Source organism: Mytilus galloprovincialis, chromosome 10 (assembly GCF_965363235.1).
Source record: "Mytilus galloprovincialis chromosome 10, xbMytGall1.hap1.1, whole genome shotgun sequence".
In the NCBI taxonomy this organism is placed as follows: Eukaryota; Metazoa; Mollusca; class Bivalvia; order Mytilida; family Mytilidae; genus Mytilus; species Mytilus galloprovincialis.
The window spans coordinates 54,231,614-54,251,882 of record NC_134847.1 but is presented as its reverse complement, the minus strand read 5'-3'; the positions used below and the strand labels follow the sequence as shown (position 1 = coordinate 54,251,882).

Genomic DNA, 20,269 nt, shown 5'->3' with positions numbered 1-20,269 from the left:
GGAACACCCACATTTTTTTCGTCATCTATAACCTCTTGCTCATTAAACTGACTAGATACGCGTGAACTCTTTTAACATCGCAGGTTATGATTGCACTTATACATATATATGCAAACAGCTTTGGTCCAGTTTTTGTTTATATTGCTCGTGTTATACACACCTTTTTGTTTACCTTCATCAATCAGTTACCAGAAAGTCCTCTTCCAGTCGTAGAATTCAAAATTATAGGCATTGATAATCCATTTGTTGAATTTGTTTTTGATGCCAAGGGATATGGTTGTAACACATTTGTTTATCATGTTTATAGGGAAGATGTACGTGAGAAGTGAATAAGAAGTAATTGACCAAAAAAAATAAAACTGTTTATGAATATTTAATAATCAAAATTAATTGAAATAAAAACTGGGCATATTAAAAGGAAGTGGTGAAAGTTTCAACAGATTGCATATTACAACATGTGTATAACCTTAACATAACATAACAATTAGTAAAATACTGTACACTATAATGTACTCATGAATATTCAAATAGTAAAGCCGGTCTATATTAAATATCCATGACGATCTCTTCAAACTGTCCTTGTTTCCAATGTACACAACGAAGTGTGGAACAACTTATTTCTTTTATTATACTTGGAAAAAAATGTTTCACCTGATAATATATTTTGATTAAAACCTATAAATCATTGTGTATTATGCTTGTTGTTGATATTCTAGTTCATACCTAAACGAATTCGTTCACCATCGATAGGTTTTAACATGTAATGTACATTTTGTTGTGTTGTATATTCATCCGCCGGATATGAGACCTTTTAAAATGAGAATTTGTCCTAATATTAAATATACACTTTCAACACTTTTGACTCAATCGTACGCTTTGATGCAATGTTTTATTTGTTCGAGGGAACCAGAGAAACATTGACGTCCAGCAGGGAAATTGGCAAATTTTGTCAATTCTGGTCAGAGTCGAACTCCCGTACCTTGTGCGTGTTTTGAGCCAACAACTCTTGTAATAAAAGTCTTATTTATTATTTCTGAAGTCGAATCATTCTAACTCTTCGCTCCAAGGTTCTATTAAGGATAATTGTCAGTGTTAGAAAATCTTCAAATGTACAGTAATAAAATATCAAAGACCCTTATTAAGATGATAACACAATGTTTACTGTTGTTTCACTATTTCGCATCAAATTCCATTATATTTACATCGATATGTAAATATATAACAAAACAAACAGACACAATAGGTAAAACTGTCACAAATAGGGGTACAGCCGCAACACGAACCCCCTCAACAATTGGGGATGATCTCTTGGCCCCGGAAGGTAAAGCAGGTCCTGATCAACATGCGTCACCTGTCGCGTTCCTCGTGTTATTACAAAGCCGGTAAATAATCTAACTCGGTTCGGTGAAAAGCGAACGGGATGGTAGTTACGTCGACCTAAGGAACATATCCGATATCATCTTTAACACAGATATTCCACAACGGGCAAACAACCCGTCATGGCGTCCGTTCAATTTACAAGGTGATGATTTCAACTACATTATTTGGAACCCGAAATCATCTCTTTTGTTGTAAAGTTTTGTTTTCAACCGACCCTCATAGTAAATATCAAGATATAAGTCCTAATCGCATTGCAAAAATCAAAAGCGCAGACATATCAAACGAACGGATAACTGTCATATTCTTGACTTTCAGCAGGCATTTTCTTATTTAGAAAATGATCGGTTGAAACTGGTTTTTTAGCGCTAAACCTCTCACTTGTATGATAGTCGTATCAAATTCCACATTTACAACGATGCGTGTTCAAAACAGACATCAAAGGTAAAATTGTCAATAGTGAGGTACAGCATGTAATCACCGTGTCAAAATCTCAATCAGAACAAAAAGAAACAAATATTAAACAAAGAAGCAGAAAAAGCATTTATCAAATTTTACAACCACGTTCATTGCTTATTTGTTTTTGTTTTTTTAAATCAACCCATAAAGGATTGAAATAGTTAAAGTCCTGTGACAAATGGCTTGGTTCTCATCAACTCAGCTGGTGTAGAATCGTGTGTTTTACGTCATAATGTAAACGTCACACAGATAGAGATACATGTGTAAAATAATTTTGTCGTTCAAAGTATTTTCAAACCTATAATAGAACAATAACAAAAAGGTATTATAATGGAACAAGATTAATTAGTTTTTAAATCTACCTCGGAGTTTAGTTTTTTTGTGATTTTACTTTTTGCTTACTGATGCTTAACTTAGGATATTCTTCATGGTTAAAAATATAATAAATTAACAATAGTACAATTAAATTCTACCATAGGTGCAGCAGTTTTGATTGTTACTCTGTCTTTTAAACATAAAAAAGAAGATGTGGTGTGATTGCCAATGAGACAACTGTCCACAAGAGACCAAAATGACACAGACATTAACAACTATATGTCACCGTACGGCCTTCAACAATGAGCAAAGCCCATACCGCATAGTCAGCTATAAAGGGCCCAGATAAGACAATGTAAAACAATTCAAACGAGAAAACTAATTATTTATATAAAAAAACAAATATGTAACACATACGACAACCCCTTAATTGCAGGCTCCTGACTTGGGACAGGCACCTACATAAATAACGTGGCGGGGTTAACAAGTTAGAAAACTGCTTTAGTTGTATCTCTATTTAGAATAATAATATTCAAGAATATACCAAATAAAATGCTCAACTGAGAGCAGCCTAATACGACCACAGATGTCGAACGATGAACAGTTGGGGCAAGTTTTGACACGATATTCAAGCTTGATACTGTCTGAATTTGAATTGTGATCAAATATTTTGACATAACATAGGTGTCTGATACAAAATAAATGTTGTCAAGGAACGTAAAAATCTTTTACGCAATACTGTGCAATTTTTAAAAGATTACTTCCTGAAACTTTTCAAAAGTTTAAAAAAATGAACTCCTTAAAGAGAATAAAAAAACAAAAATTCCACCCTCCAACTTTTTGAAACCCCTTGGTGCAATTACTCCCAAACTCAATCCCAAAATTTCCTTGTAGTACAGTTTAAGAGAGATCAATACACTTAAACACAAGTTATTGTCTGGAAACTAGAAACACGCTTGTCGTTGGTCCTTTTTGAGCCCCTAACTCCTACCTGTTTGGTGTAATTACCCACAAACTAAATCTCAGCCTTCCGTTTGTAATATTGAACCTTCTGGTACAATGTCAGAGTGATCAATACACTTACACACAAATAATTGTCCGGAAACAAAACGTGTCTTCGGACGACAACTCAGACGACGTTAACGACGCAGATGACGACACCATAGCATTATACGAACCAGAAAAAGTTTGACGGTAGTATAAAAAGATATTTTTATTATGAGAATTTGAAATAACAGATTTATGAAAAGTATAATCAGATCGATATAATTATCTAATGAAGACCTATCATAATCTTGAAAATGAAACATGAACAATTGTGGTAAAGTTGACTTGATAGTTGCCAAGGATTAAATAAATGATCCAAACTGCTGTATTAATACTAGGCAGTCCCATAACACTCAAGTGGGCCTATGAAATGATGCCCTTCTTCACCGGAATCTCCTGAAAATTAAAACAAAAGTATTATATAGTGTCGTTTTTAATGAATTAATAATTCAATTTTACAATATCTTTTGAAAAAAAAATATATGTAATACAATGTAGGTATAACAAAAAGACTGGTAGAATAATCATGGAAAACAATGGGGCAAACAGATTTGTTTTTTGGTAAAAGGCAGGAAAATTTTAAATAAAACTATCTTTATGTTACTTGTTAGTTGGCGAAAAAAAAATTATAGTAGAGAAACATATATCGTTTTGACGAAAACGGTTGCGAAAATCATATTTGACCGAGTGACGGGCCTGCACCTGACTATAGCTAAAGACTTTTTTTACCAGTAGATACTTTTTTATGGTATTTGGTTGCTGTTTATTGCAACCTATACTTAAAATTTTCATTTATTCATCAATATTTCATATATTAATATATATTTGTGTGTTTCAATTACGATTGCGAGAATATTTAGAAAGCAACACACATTGTGTGAATAAGTTATTGGAATGGACATAATGGTACTCAACGTTAGGACGGATCATCAAAATGAGTGGCCACGAATTGTGCTTGTTGTTAAAAAAACAATCAAATAGTAAAATAAATATTATCTTTAGTTTCATTCCGGGCAAATAGTTTAAAACAGGTGTTTTTTTTACCGATACATAAGATATTCTGAAAACCAACGTTTACCTATACTATATATGTATTTTGTGTATATCTTTTTTTATCAAATATATTAAAAGTTCTTTGTAGACTAAACATTAGGAAGTTTCAATTTGATCATATTCACCGTCACTTAAATTTTAACAGTTCTTTTTCTATTCTTGAACGGACGTTCTACAATTGACTGTTTCAGAATCTAATGCATTCTGTGTAATATTTTTAAAAGCGCACACCAAAACGTTATGATTGGTAGATTGTTCCAAACAATAGAAATCCATCAAATGACGTAACATTATTTTTATTCGGGTGTACGCACAATGAAATTACCCATAGTCTTTTAGATTTTGAAAAGGCGAATAAATAAACAGTTTTAAAAGTATATTCAATAGATTGATTTTTTTTACAAGATTTGACTTAGATGGAGAGTTGTCTCATTGGCATATTTTTCCATATATATTATTTAATAATTAACTCGCGCTAATTGCTATGAAATATACATCTGTATGTAGTTTCTCCAAGTGATTAGTTTTAGTACTGTAATTTTGGTATCGTATTTATTAACACAGATTGTGATTATGTATCACCTATGAAAAGTAACATGGAATCATCTTATGTAATATTCTTTTTTAACAATTGTTGATGCTTTGTTCTGTTCAACGAAGTTAAGACTGCCAAGATTATCATGATATATCATGTACTGGTATGGATATTTACTTATTGCTATGGTAATATCATTGCTAGTAACCCTTACCTGTGTCCCCTGCAAAGAAAGCAACTATTGGCAAAGCATCCTTATTTGTAACATATCCTTCATCAGATCGCCAAATATAATCGTTGATATCGCAATTGCAAAGCACGTTGCTTTCCTGGCAGGTCTGAGAAATTCCACACTCACACGTTCTTCTTACTTCAGTTCCGTGAAAAAAACCAGAGGGTGTTTTTTTGTCATTAGTTGCCAAGTACGCTGTGCTTCGATTTGTCCAGTACGTAGTCCACTCGTCATTTAATGTATCCCATATTAGAGCACCTTTACAACTCCATCGCACAAACTGTCGACAAAACTGGGAGGAATCTATTATTGCAACTACGTGCTCGAAAGAAATATCATATGTAACGATATAACTGTAAGATCCAAGTGCCTCATAGCCAACCACTGTTATATTTCGCTCTCCATTATGATCTAGAAACATTAACAGTTCATTTGCATAGATTACATTAGACTTTGATGTACAACTTTTAGTGCTAGATATTTGTGAAAAAAATACACTTACAAACGTCATTATCATATCAAAACCGAAGGGTTGCAGCTATTTTGTATAATGGTGTTGATGTATTAAAAACGAAAGATACACACAAATTTTCCTGATTAGATGTAACGATCAATTCAGAAATTAAATAAGGTAAATAATAAAGTAATAAAATAATGTAAACCGGAAAATGTTCATGCCGTCTTTATTTCACGATTTGACGGTTTAATTCTCGCCGTTTAGAAATTGGTGTTTATAGGTGTTTCTAGAAGATAAGATTATATACTCAAACAACAATATTGCAGAGTTACGTTGATCTGAGCGTCACTGATGAGTCTTGTGTAGACGAAACGTGCGACTGGCGTATAAATTATCAACCTGATACATTTGATAACTATTGAACGTCTTTCAATTTTGCTGAAAACACAGATTTGTTTGAATTGAAATGAACATATGCAGAAAAGATATGAAAGATATTAAGAAATCATGCAATAATTTACTAGCAATTCAAACTTGATAGCATGAAAGGAGATGTAGGGATAAGGAAGGGTGGTATTATTTGTAGAGATAAGGAATTGTGTTTGCCAAGAGATTATCCATCAAAATCAACTATAGAGCACTGTTATGTTTTGAACACTGAATAAAACCTTAATCATATCAAACAAAAAAACAATGGAACAATTTAAAAAAGAAAAATCAGCGGCATTGTTTAATTTAAAACAAAAAAACATATTTGACCAAAAAACACTTATTCAATAAGAATGTGTGGATGAGTTAAACATGTTTTTTTAACGCTGAAAAGATTCCACACTTTGGACAGTGCTGTAGCAAATCACCATATATAGATACAATAAATAGCACTCATCAGATTCGCTCTGAAGAAAAAACCCTAGACATAATATAACAATTAATAAAAAAAAAAATAATAAATAAACACTTAGTACTGCAGTTCCTGAAATTAAGTGAAAGGCCAAGGAGAAAATAAACGATGATATCCCAGTCAAAATTATTAATCAGTACACATCAAATATATATAAAGAAAACCATTAAAACCTGTTTGATTAAACCATGGCCTTTTACAAGAAAGCTTATTTTATTTGTAGAGATTGTGGTATTTATGAAATATTAATGGGATTGTTAACGCCTAAGTCTATACGTTCTTTTACTCATTTACATACTTATTTCAGTTACTCCAACTCCATTTTCCATATAGCAATAAACCTCCACAGCTTGTAATTTAACACCGTTAGATGTAACTGGTTCAATTAATACAGTTTGACTATCCACTAGACCCTTTGATTTCCATTCATTGCAGTTGAGAGCTAGAAACATGAATGATATGTATTATTATTAATGCACAAATATTTATGGCTAAAACAATCATGGTCATAGTTATCAGTTACGATTTGCATGTTTTATATGATATCTTGGAACTAGTGTATTACAGATTTTTTTTTGATATTTTGAGAATGTGTGTTCCAAACAAGTAATCGGCATGCCTATAGAACAAAACTTTTTATACGGATTTTATTTTTTGTTTTAATTAAGACCGCCTTCATACACGTATTTTTAAGGTTTATGTACCCTTCTGTAGCAATTTTTGTACGAACTTTTCAAACTTCAATTGTATCAAAACTACAGATATAATGAATAATAGAGATAGGCCATTTTGTACATATTCCAAGGGGAAACTTGATGCAAAGCATTATTTTTTACTGTTCCATTGCATTTAATAGAAAAGGAGGACTTTGTGGCAATAAATCAAGATTTTTATAGAAAATCCACAGCCTTTATCCTTGTACTCTCATATTTGGCAATTTGATGACTGATAGATATAGGATTATTGCATGCAGTGCTAGCATAGATTTCCTTTAAACAAGTTTATAAATGTAGTTATTGGTTAAGACAAGTATTAATATGGGAAAAATCAAGCACACCTTTTAGGGTGCGCTCGACTTTAGTGACTCAGCACGAGGTGTTTTGGAATTTACAGGTTACTTAGAACTTTTTGTAAAAAATAAACACTAGCACATCATAGAAAATCAAGTGAGTAATTTATGTTTCAAATTTTATAACAAAAATCTCTGTATTAAAGGCTGTGAATTTTCTATAAAAATCTTGATTTATTTGCCACAAAGCCCTCTTTTTCTATCAAATGCAATGAAACAGTAAAAAATAATGCTTTGCATCAAGTTTCCCCTTGGAACATGTACTAAATGGTTTATTTCTATTATTTATTATATCTTTAGTTTTGATACAATTGAGGTTTGAAAAATTCGTACAAAAATGGCTACAAAAGGGTACATAAACCTTAATGAAAATTACCTAGCGTTATCTTTTAACAATACGATCCGTTCTTTCGACGAAGTGCTCTAACTAAAAAGGTATGGTAACGTTTCCTACAATGTATGATTTCCAAAACGGGAGAGTAATTCATGTGAAATTGTTACAGACGCCATAATGATTGAATTTACCATTATGTAATGGCTATGTTACATATTTCGACGATCACATTTGATTGTAGAAGTCACAATTTTTTTCCTTGAAATCGGGCATAATTGAATGCTACTTATCCGCTAATTTATAGAGGTTCCCGATTTGCTACGTATCAGGTACGGTTGGTACGTAACATAACCGTTGATGCTGTTTTGGAGAAATCATTTAATGAATGAGATCATTTCATTCATCATAACAAAATCAAAGGAATTGAAATGCATATGAGCAAAACAACTAGCTTAACGTTTTATTTGATAACGATTTTAACGTTTCTGGAACACTTTGTTGATGATTCCTTATGAAAATATTTAGTTGTGCATAAAAGCATTAATCAAACAGACCTGAAACGAACTGAGTTGACATGACCTTGATATTCTAACAATAGATTTGCGTTCGTTACTGGTATTATATTTGTTTTGTGCATTTATAGAAAGAAAAATATTTTGTTTCTTATTTCTATTCGTTAACGTGTCAAAATTGTGTTAATTTCATTGTATATTTAGTTCTTGCATGAAATTAGACATTAATCTTACATAATAATTTCAATCGTTTCATCAAAACATTTTTTTAGATGATTAGAAACCTGAGATTTTGCATTGAGTGAGAAAGGGCACTCTTGTCTTATTTTTTTATGAACAACTTGAAACATGTATCTTGAAATGCATTCTGAAAAAAGTAACTGAAAACGTATTGATAAATAAGAAATATTTCTCTATTCTGTTGTTGCTGAAAAATACCAATATAAAAAGGAAGATATGCTATTCTTGCCAATGAGACAACTCCCCACCACAGACACTTGTCTGAAATCCCCCCCCCCCTCATATATAGCTTAATATATATTAAGGTATATAGGGGGGAAAAATTCTGAGACAAGTGCATGTGCTCTCCACAAGAGACCAAATGACACAGAAATTAACAACTATAATAGATAACCGTACGGCCTTCAACAATGACCAAAGTCCATCCCGCATAGTCCGCTTTAAAAGTCTCCTAAATTTCAAATGCTAAAAAAGTTCAAACAAGAAAACTGACGGCCTAATTTATTAAAAACAATGAACGAAAAACAAATATGTAACACAGCAACAAACGACAACCACCGAATTACAGGCTCCTGACTTGGGTTAGGCACGTCTACATACATATTATGGCGGGGTTAAATATGTAAACTTGACAGTGGTGTTACAGTTCAACATAAGAACGAACTATAGAAATCAGTTGAATAAGACTTTACTCAGATAGATACAAATAGAAATACACCTAACTAAAACACAGAGTGTACGTGGCCTAGTACTTGTACATATCTGATAGTTCTCACAGTTATTACCAGCTAGTTCAAAGCAAGGATTTGTATTGTCTCACTATACAAATCCTTTTTCAAAGCCCAAAACAAATAATAATCAAAATTTGCATCTTAGACTTAATTATTAATCATCATAGAATTAATAAGTCTAGAATAATTATCATATAACAAGTAAATTTTACTGACATTGTATTCTTTAGATATCTTATAATTGTATTTTTAATTGACACTTTCCCTACGCTAGAATTAAATATATTGATTGATTGATTGTTTGTTGCTTAACGTCCAGTGGTAAGTATTTCCTGCATATTCAAGACGAGAACAAGTTATAACAGGAGATCTTAACATCGTTCAAGACCGAGAGTTAAAATCATTCCTCAGTAAAGGACCTAAATATCGTCCCCCGTCAATTATTAATTGAAATGAGTGTCTTAATTTCATCCACGACTCGCTCCGTACTTACTGTTTGAAATGGATAAAACGGGAAAAAGCTGACAAAAAATCTTTGGACTCTTTTTTTAAATTCAGTAATTAATATAGTTGATATACGTATTCAGCATTTTAAAGAACATTTTACTCTTAACAATAACCACAATAAACCTATTTCTCGTATCAAACATAAACTGAAAGAAATAGCCAAGGAATTTGTTTTTGTTCCGGCCGATAAAGCTGCTAATAATATTATTATTGTTTGACGTAAAATTTACATTGAGGTTCTACAAAAAGAAATCACCAATTCACCAACATTCCAACTGACTCCATGGCCATTTTCAGAAAAAAACATCTGTAACAAACATAAACTTTTAGCTACCGCTTTACAATCAGATTTATTTCGTCTGCAAGCCATTGTTCTACTACTAAATTATCTATTCTTCTTACATGTACCAGTAAACTTGGTACAATCAAAAACCTGGTAATAAATTGTTCAAATAAGGCCTTCGAAAATAGTGGAATTAATTACTTTTGGAGTGTCAAAAACTCGTTGCAAGTACTTGATAAATTTGCATGCTTATATTGGTCATTTTGTATCTGTTCAAAGTTTAGATTTTTCTACTCTATATACCACATTGCCTCACATTCTTATTAAGAAAAAATTCCAATATCTAATTAAATGGGCATTTAAAAAGTCAGAATGTGAATATATGTGTTCAAACTCTTTTAGGTCATTTTTAGTAGCAATAAACAAAAAAACTATGTCAATTGGAAATTAATTGCTATTGCACAATATTATGCAACTAGATATTTCTTGCTATTGTGCAATACTGTGCAATTGAAAATTTCTTGCTATTGCACAATACTTGATATGGAATCCTGATTTGGACCAACTTGAAAACTGGGCCCATAATCAAAAATCAAAGTACATATTTAGATAAAGCATATCAAATAAGCCAAAGAATTTAATTTTTGTTAAAATCAAACTTAGTTTAATTTTGGACCCTTTGGACCTTAATGTAGACCAATTTGAAAACTGGACCAAAAATTAAGAATCTACATACACAGTTTGATGTGGCATATCAAAGAACCCATTTATTCAATTTTTGATGAAATCAAACAAAGTTTAATTTTGGACCCCCATTTGGACCAACTTGAAAACTGGGCCAATAATTAAAAATCTAAGTACATTTTTAAATTCAGCATATCAAAGAACCCCAAGGATTCAATTTTTGTTAAAATCAAACTAAGTTTAATTTTGGACCCTTTGGACCTTAATGTAGACCAATTTGAAAACGGGACCAAAAATTAAGAATCTACATACATAGTTAGAATCGGCATATCAAAGAACCCAAATTATTGAATTTTTGATGAAATCACACAAAGTTCAATTTTGGACCCTTTGGGCCCCTTATTCCTAAACTGTTAGGACCAAAACTCCCAAAATCAAACCCAACCTTCCTTTTATGGTCATAAACCTTGTGTTTAAATTTCATAGATTTCTATTTACTTATACTAAAGTTATGGTGCAAAAACCAAAAATAATGCTTATTTGGGCCCCTTTTTGGCCCTTAATTCATAAACTGTTGGGACCTCAACTCCAAAAATCAATCCCAACCTTCCTTTTGTGGTCATAAACCTTGTGTTAAAATTTCATTGATTTCTATTTACTTATACTAAAGTTATTGTGCGAAAACCAAGAATAATGCTTATTTGGGCCCTTTTTTGGCCCTAAATTCCTAAACTGTTGGAACCAAAACTCCCAAAATCAATCCCAACCTTCCTTTTGTGGTCATAAACCTTGTGTCAAAATTTCATAGATTTCTATTCACTTAAACTAAAGTTATAGTGCGAAAACCAAGAAAATTTTTATTTGGGCCCTTTTTGGCCCCTTATTCCTAAAATGTTGGGACCAAAACTCCCAAAATCAATTCCAACCTTCCTTTAGTCGTCATAAACCTTGTGTTAAAATTTCATCGATTTCTATTCACTTTTACTAAAGTTAGAGTGCGAAAACTAAAAGTATTCGGACGACGACCGGGACGACGACGACGACGCTGACGACGACGACGACGACGCCAACGTGATAGCAATATACGACCAAAAAATTAAAATTTTTGCGGTCGTATAAAAATACGATTAGAAATATTCCGTCAGTTGTAAAAGTGATTGATAAAATAACATATATTTGGAATGATGTAAACGTGTGAGTTGTGTGCGTATTTGCGGATAAACCTTGCAAACTGTACATTTGAAAGACCAAGTCAACATTCTGTCATTCGTAAAAATTATGCAATAAAAATATCTGAGAATATATATATGCATCCTCTATAAGTAAAACACATCAGTGGCGCATTATGTAAATTCCAACCATTTTAAACGAAATTGACTAAAAGTGTCACAAAAAATGTGCCGTTTTTCACTCAATCCTGCGTTTCTATAATTTGTATTTATACTTTATAAAAATCGGAAACGGCGTGCATCAGACTTACAAATTCAATGAAAGAGACAGCTTAACAGTCAGTGAAAAAATTATCGGGGTTCTTGAAGCAGAATAAACAACACTTCTATCTTGTGAAAAGACAGGACGGGGACAAGCCATCAAAACACAAGATATTAGATCGATTTCTGTTGAAATGAGCTTCCCATACATTAGGGAGCTACCATTTGATTTTTATTGGGGGGCTAGGATGAAATTTGAAAAAATAGGCAGGACAGGAATTTTGAGTAAAAAAAAAGGCAGGATGAGACACTTGCCAAAAAAAAGTCGGGACGACAATTTAGGTAAAAAAAAGTCTGGATAAACTAAAAAAAAAATGCAGGACTGAACAGAGTGAAAAATAAAAAGGCAGGACAGAGATTACAGCTAAAAAAAAAATGCAGGACAAAATTTTTCATCCTAGCCCCCCCCCCCCCCCCCCTAAAAATCAAATGGTGGCTCCCTTAGTTTTTTTTAAAGGTTTTACGGCGGGTGACAATTTAAGAGAAAAGGGACGAGAGAAAGGAGAAATGTGTACCCTGTCCGACCCCTCATAAATCTAGAACTGTAAAAGTGACGACATCAAAATTCAAATTTATTCTGTGTTTTGTGGTAAAAAGCATTATGCATAAGTTTTATATATCAGTTGGTTGAGGCAAACTAAAGTTAGAGAACGGAAACCAATTTTGTAAAAACGGACGTACATTCGGATGGACGTACAAACAGACAAGGATAAAACTCAATACCCCCTTGCTACGGCGGGGGCATGAAAATGTACATTCATGAAATGAAATAAAATAAAATTCCGCGAATCTTTATGAATGGTTTTTGCACAAAGACGTTACGGCTTAACGTGACGTCATATAAATGAAAACTAACAAACTGAAGGTCATAACGTTACTTGTACGATTCAAATTTTGATAAAATTACATCAAAACGGCGATTTTGAGGTAGGTGTTGTTTTATTTTCGATAATATTGTAGTTATCGAACATTGTTTAATCAAAGCAATTCAAAATGGCGGACCCCATCTTTTTTCAATTATTTGAATTCGAGTTATCTCCCTGTGTACGCAAACCTTACCTTAACAATAAATACAATATGTCTTGTAATAATAGAGGCCATCCGGGATGTTTGTCGGGGAAATTTTGACTGCCACAGGAAAATGAGGGTACATTGGATAGGGACAGGAAATTTGCCTTGCAACAGACCACCTAGGGACCCCTCAAATAGTTGTTGCAAGGGTTCTTAACGTATCAAGAGCGTGACACTCTCTTTGCACGAGACATCGGATTTAACCCTCTTGCTGCCGAGTTTTTTTCTTGCTTTGTCGCGCCAAAAGCATCTTGACGTTTCTTATCTGTGACGTTGCAAAACTTGTGCCTATCTATAAAACTGCGCTTTCCCGCCGTCCATAATTTTTCCCGCGTCAATGTAGCCGTAATTATGAAAACGATGTATATAAGTAATTTTACGGAAGTTAAATATGCTCTAAGATTGTCATAAACGATGTTTTTAATACAAGATAATTTACAAATACAACTTTTAACCTTGGAATATATTTTTTTTTAATCTTTCTTGTCTTAAAATAAAGTGAAAATAATATACCAATTGCTATACTAGCTTTAAGGGCGACTTTGTTTTATCTTTGTCAAGTGAAATGCATAAATGATTCTTAATCACCTATAAAATAGTAAAATATTTAGTCTCGTTTTTTTATTAGGTAATTGGTATAAATACTGTAAAAAATCTCTCAAATCATTATATAAACGGCAAAACAACGGCACTCAATGAAAATGAAAATAAAAACAAAGCGTGTACAAATTCATAAAAATAAATAAAATCTCCGAGCAGCTGTTCTATGATTCTGTGAACTACTTCTTGTTGTAAAGTATCAATAGTGTCCGATTAAAATTATCATGATTTCAATCCTTGTTTCGGTAGGCGAGGAAATATTTTTTATATAAAAATTATTATCCATATTCATTTTGCTTATTTTTTAATCATGTTTATTATAATTTTGTTGATCACTTATTGCTCAAAATTTTAGAGAATACGAATTAAAAAAAAAACATAGTAAAAACGAGGAAAGAAATTCTCTGAGACTATTGTCTACAAGTAAACCTGAATCAATAATAAATCAGTTTCATTTACTATGATAAAGTACACACTGTTATTGACATACACGAAATATCTTTAAATCTGTTAATTGATAAATTATTCTTTTCTCAACGTTCAGTGGCAAATATTTCATGCAATATTAAGGACGCCTGAAATTCAATATTCAATAAAACTATTGCTCAATGAGTCATACAAAGTAAAAGATCTGTGGTGAATGCCAGAAAAAAAAAGAGGTTGCCACTGGGAAAGGATATATCTATGATATATATGATAGGAATAGAAATCATTGTGTCTACTACTAATTTAACATCCCCATTTCGAATAAAAATAAACATTTTTAAGGCATGCAGTGCTTCCATGATGAAACAGGTTTAAAATGTATTGAAATATCGTATGGCAATATAAGTACATCGGTTAACATGTGTGTACTTTAAGTTTTACAAAAAAAAAAATCCTAGCTGAGATTTCAATCGTGGTATTTGAGCCCTAAATAAAGTATCCAGTTCTTTTAAATAAAGCGTGTACGGTGTATTGTGAATGAATATTAATATTTAACGTAATCAAGTATAACAGTTACCTTTTTTATGATTATTTATCAGGGATAAGATTTTTGATTTATATGAGATATTCTGATTGATAGATGTACGAAAAAAAAAACCGTAAAACAAATTTCTCGAAAGAATGCAACATTTTACATGAAAAGACGAACTAGCTATAGATAATTAGTAAACACGTTAAATAAGTTTGTATTATAGTACTAACAAGCTTATGATCCTGCATACTTGATACATCCTGCACTGCCAAACGGACGCCCCACTTTGGCAAGCGTTTTACTGCCGGTCGGGAGAAGAAAATGTGACCTGGCATATTTCTATTCTCCAGTCACCCCTGGGGTCAGACAATATTATATGAAAGGTAGAGACAACGAACTTCAATTCTTAAAAAACTTACAATATTAAATTAAACAAAAAAAGAATGCGAAGAATTGATACTCATAATGTAGTTATTAAATTAAAGGTTTGTTGATTACTGTTGCGGCATATGATTAAAAGGCATGTTATTAAAGGTTTGTAGTGGAATATTTCTATCTTCAATTATAATTTGTTTATAATATTATAAGGTTATACTTCGCAAGTGAATACGCAAAATCTTTCATGATTTAAAGTTGAAGCTGACATATGGCAGTTTTAACAGACCTTGATAGCCCTTGCTCAGCGAATCACATCCGGGTGAATAAGTTTTGCATTTATCTTTATCATTAATACATTTTCAATAAGGTCAATTTTGCATGTTAAAATAGCTCTTATTCTATCATGGTTATGAAAGCTAACCCCCCAAAAATGCCAACCTATTAAATATATACTTTTATATCTATATAACAGTTGATTATTAGAAAAAAATATGAATGTGTTTTATTTTTAGCTTGTTTTTGCCTGTGCAATTTCAAGGGAAATAAATCTTATTCACAAACCGTTCGTTGCAACGGTTACTTGCAACGATTGGTTGAAATCGTAATCGAGTACACACAATATCGTTTGTTATGAATAGGGAACACATCTACATGAAATTTATATTAAGTAGTAGTTAAAAATCATCCAACTACTTTTGTTAACAATTCATAAAACATACGTTGACATTAAGTGCATAAATGCATTCTTTTAAAAAAGTTGTAAGGTCGCAAATCGGGAAACCTCTATTAAGACTTACCAAAAGTATTTCGACAGACCCAAAATGGCAATTATAATTCGACGGACCCAACTTGTCAATTATAATCTATTTATTTGTCTTAAGATCAAACCTGTTTTTTTCTGAATTCGTGTTTCACAATATTCCATGACACCAAAAATACGCTTAATTTGTACGAAAGCATGGAAAAGCTTAAGGGAATGGAAAAGTCGATAGTAGTAAGTTTACATTTTTTGTCCCTAAGTTCTGTCCATTATCTTACGTTATCCGCTTACGTTATTATCAAATTTTTACATTTTGCTTCTCTTTATTCATTACCAGTAATTCAAAAAGATTTGTGATTACAAATTAAATCAAATCCAAATGCAATAAAAAAAAAAGTTCAAAGGACAAACAACAGTCGCAAAAAAAGAAAAACAAGATTGAAAATCAAAGTTCAGATTTTTAAAATAAACTTGCTGTTACTGAAGCCTAAAAAGGTTTAAGAACGCGGAGAGATAGTTTACCGTGTTTTTTTTAGTATAAAGTTGATACAACCAGCAGCAACATTTTTCTCTCCACGAAAATAAATAAAAAAATGACAACAATAAGAACCCCCAAAAAAACTCATTTTTTTTAGTATCTTCAACTTATGAAAAACATTAAAACTTAAAATGAAAAAAAAAAACAAAAAAACTATTGAGGTGTCCGACGTTCATGTGTTTCAAAACTACCTCATGATATACATCATTCGTTAAGAAGCTATTTACTAAAATAAGACCAATTTGACTTGACGTATAGGATGGTTTGTTGTTTCAAATGCTCACCAGTATCATTGCAACCAAAACAATGACAAGCCTCAACAGAAGTTACGTTTTCGGTACTCTCAACGTTAGCGTTTTGGGGTGACCTGGTTCTTTTCCCTCCTCCACAAGTGTTTGAGCACTTACTCCATGGACTCCAGTTAATCCCTGTTCCCTGTTCTACAATATTCAAAATTATAAAAACTACATTTTAAGAAAAGATTAAGAATTATTTAGCAACTAGTAAAAAAAATATATTGTACTTTAAACATTGGATTGTCGAACACAAAATTAAAAAAAAAAACCAACATACTGTTTGTTTACATAGGGAATCTACACAGGCAAAATTTGCTCACATGAATTTCACATCAATCTCACGTGAAATTCACAAGAAAAATTTCACGTGAGATTCACCTCAATCGAGCTTATACATGAAACTTACGTGAAAATTTTCATGTGAATTTCACGTGAATTGAGATTCAAATGAATCTGATGTGAAATTTTTCACATGAATTTCACGTGAAATTTACAATCAAAAAATTTGATATTTTTCATGATTTTAATTAAATTTGAAAATTTAGATGTTATTTGAATTACTCTATTTTAAAAATTCATGTGAATTTCACATGAAAAAATTTTACGTGATTTTCATGTGAAATTCACATGAGTTTCACATGAGACTCACATGAAACTCACAAAAATTGTTTTCACGTGAGTTTCACGTATAAGCTCGTTTGAGGTGAAATTGATGTGAATTTCACGTGAGATTCACATGAATTTAAATTCACGTGAAATTGATGTGAGTGAAATTTGCCTGTGTACCAAAAGTAGACAAAATCAGTTATAATCTTGAGAAAAAGTATATAAATCGGTAAATGAATGGCATTTAGGGGTTATTAAAGTGTAAAAGTAAAAACCACTCTTCAAATATAAACACATTTTTTTTCGACGGACGCATGTGTCGTGTACGACTAAATCATCTGTGTAGCAAACATAAATACAAAATCTAATGTATTCCAAAATTCCAAAATCATGCATAATGTTCTTTCAAAATATATATCTTTTCTGAAATTGCTATTTACAACTGTGTTTAGCCATTAAGTCATTCGATGTAAAAAAAATTATATGCTTATAAAACATTCGAAAAAAATTGGTACTGCATTATAATAAGTTACACAATGCGCAATTGTCCAAATACGGTAATTTATCGGGTCAATATAATTCATATCGGTTGAGAATTTGCTAATTACAACTATGGTGACCTATAGTTGTTAATGTCTGTGTCATTTTGGTCTCTTGTGGACAGTTGTCTCATTGGCAATCATACCACATCTTCTTTTTTATATATGTAACAGATTTAATTTGATTTTATTATCACACCACTTATTCATGTTTTATTCTTCATGACAAATTCCATGTTTGGACGTTTGCATACTGCATAATGAATTTATCCGGATTTCTTGATATAAATTCCCCACTTATTTCCAAAAATATGTCCAACATCAATCGGTTATTGTGTTTCTTCGCTTGTTTTCCGCAATGTTTAATCTAAAAGTCCTTTGGTCTACACATAACATGAACAGAATTAAAAATAACACATTCTACACTCAAAACATTAGAATATATAGATTCAATAAACACTTCATACACAAATCAGTCTACTAAAACCAACACTATAGAGAAATAATGTTTTTTTTTTTTTACAAAATACGAACCTCGGCGTATTGATATCCAACCTTGTTCATATTGTTGTTCAGAATTACAACCTCCCGACATATGAAGAAAACATGTTTCAGAGTTAGTGTCAAAGTTGGCTACATAACAATTTATCTCCACAGAACATTTATCTGCACAGCTGATCATCGATACACCAGATTCAGTTTCATAAAGATATTCATCTTTGGAGATGCGTTGGTTATATTCCACAGAAAAGGAATTGCCAGAAAAGTCGAGCGCCAGGATTGTTCTTGCAAAAATGAAAAAGAAGCAAACGTTCATTTCGAATTTCTAAATATTGTTTTGTGATGGATGTTGTGATAATTTGTTTCTTAATAGTTCTGAATTGTATACTCAGTTATTTAAATAATTTTATTGAATAGTCGAAAGTTAATCGTCATTAAGAACGTGGGTTTTCCTATATCAGATATTGTTTAATTATATACCTGTTCCATTTAATGATTGGCTGTATATATATTAATTAAGAAACCTTAACAATGAACACACTCTTTATATTAACGTTTGAAAACTCCCGAAATGACAAATTATGAATATTTAACAATATAATCAGAGACCTGATTCATGCAAAAAAAAAACAAAACGAAACAACAAACAACAAACTACTCTTATTGATTAACGGCTTTCTGCCAGTAAGATAAATAATGGGATAGAAATGTACATAATTGTAATTGAGTAAAAGAGTTTTTTTTTTCATTTTTTTTTTTTTTTTTTGCAAAACAAATATTTAATCATAATGGATATAATCTTTGGGTCTATATGTAATTTTAAACAGTTGTACTTTTTTCCGCAATATCGATTTTATCTTTGCACGTGTAATCGAAGTTTTACCTTGAAAATCTGTAATTTTAAATCGAAATTTGAAATGTATTTTTCATTGAGGTTCAGGGACACACCATTGGTAAAAAAAAACCTCATTGACGTTTAAAAGAAGTCCATAGGCGTCGACCATGACTCACCAAAAATGACCATCAGAGAGCTATTGGAATAGTTGATGCCAGAAAGTGTGCTGCCGACGTCGCAGTTCGATTAAATTCTGCATAGGTCAACAGTTTGGAGACTAATAAACAGATATAGGCAAACTGAACTGCACAGGAAAGTCCGCGATCTGCTAGACAAAAACAAATAACACCAAGGGAAAAGCGCTACTTTGATTTACTTAAATACAAGTAGTGCAGTAAAGGCAGATATTGGAGTGCGTGTCTCGGCTCAGACGATTAGATATCGCCTTCACAGATCACGAATGCATGCGATAATACCACATATATGGATGGAACTCACACCTAACCATCAACATCAAAGACTAGTCTGAACAAACCACCATCCACGCTTGCTTAACAGATACTGCATTACAGTGATGTTTACAGATGAATCCCGCTTTATATTGATGGTCGCATACGGATACAGCACCAGAAAAATGAACGATACCACGAAAGAACTAAGATGCAGAAGGATCGGTTTGGGGTGGCAATTTAATGGATGGGGGAGGAATATATTATGGTGATAATTTTTTTTAGTGATCGTTCATTGGACATTGATGCGATGAGATATTGTGATAACATCTTGACATTCGTTTTTCTTCCCGTATTTGTCCAGCGTAATCATAATGGATTCCATTTTCAACAGGACAAAACAAGACCACATACTGTTCGCCTGACGATGATTATTTTCCAAAAGAAGAACATTAACGTTCTTGGTTTGCCAAGTCGATCCCAGACCTCAATCAGATCAAACATATATAGGA

General features: G+C 32.0%; 1 protein-coding gene across 1 annotated transcript; it reads right to left on the bottom strand.

The window, feature by feature from the left end:
- Positions 1–3,428: 3,428 nt before the first annotated feature.
- Positions 3,429–18,676, bottom strand: LOC143049524 (contactin-associated protein-like 5). The gene is made up of 5 exons (XM_076223130.1): positions 18,507–18,676; positions 16,816–16,971; positions 6,671–6,818; positions 5,001–5,491; positions 3,429–3,594 (listed from the first exon to the last, which is right to left on the bottom strand). Exons 1-5 carry the CDS (start codon positions 18,652–18,654, stop codon positions 3,533–3,535), a joined length of 1,005 nt encoding a protein of 334 aa, XP_076079245.1. The 5' UTR covers positions 18,655–18,676; the 3' UTR covers positions 3,429–3,532.
- Positions 18,677–20,269: the final 1,593 nt, after the last annotated feature.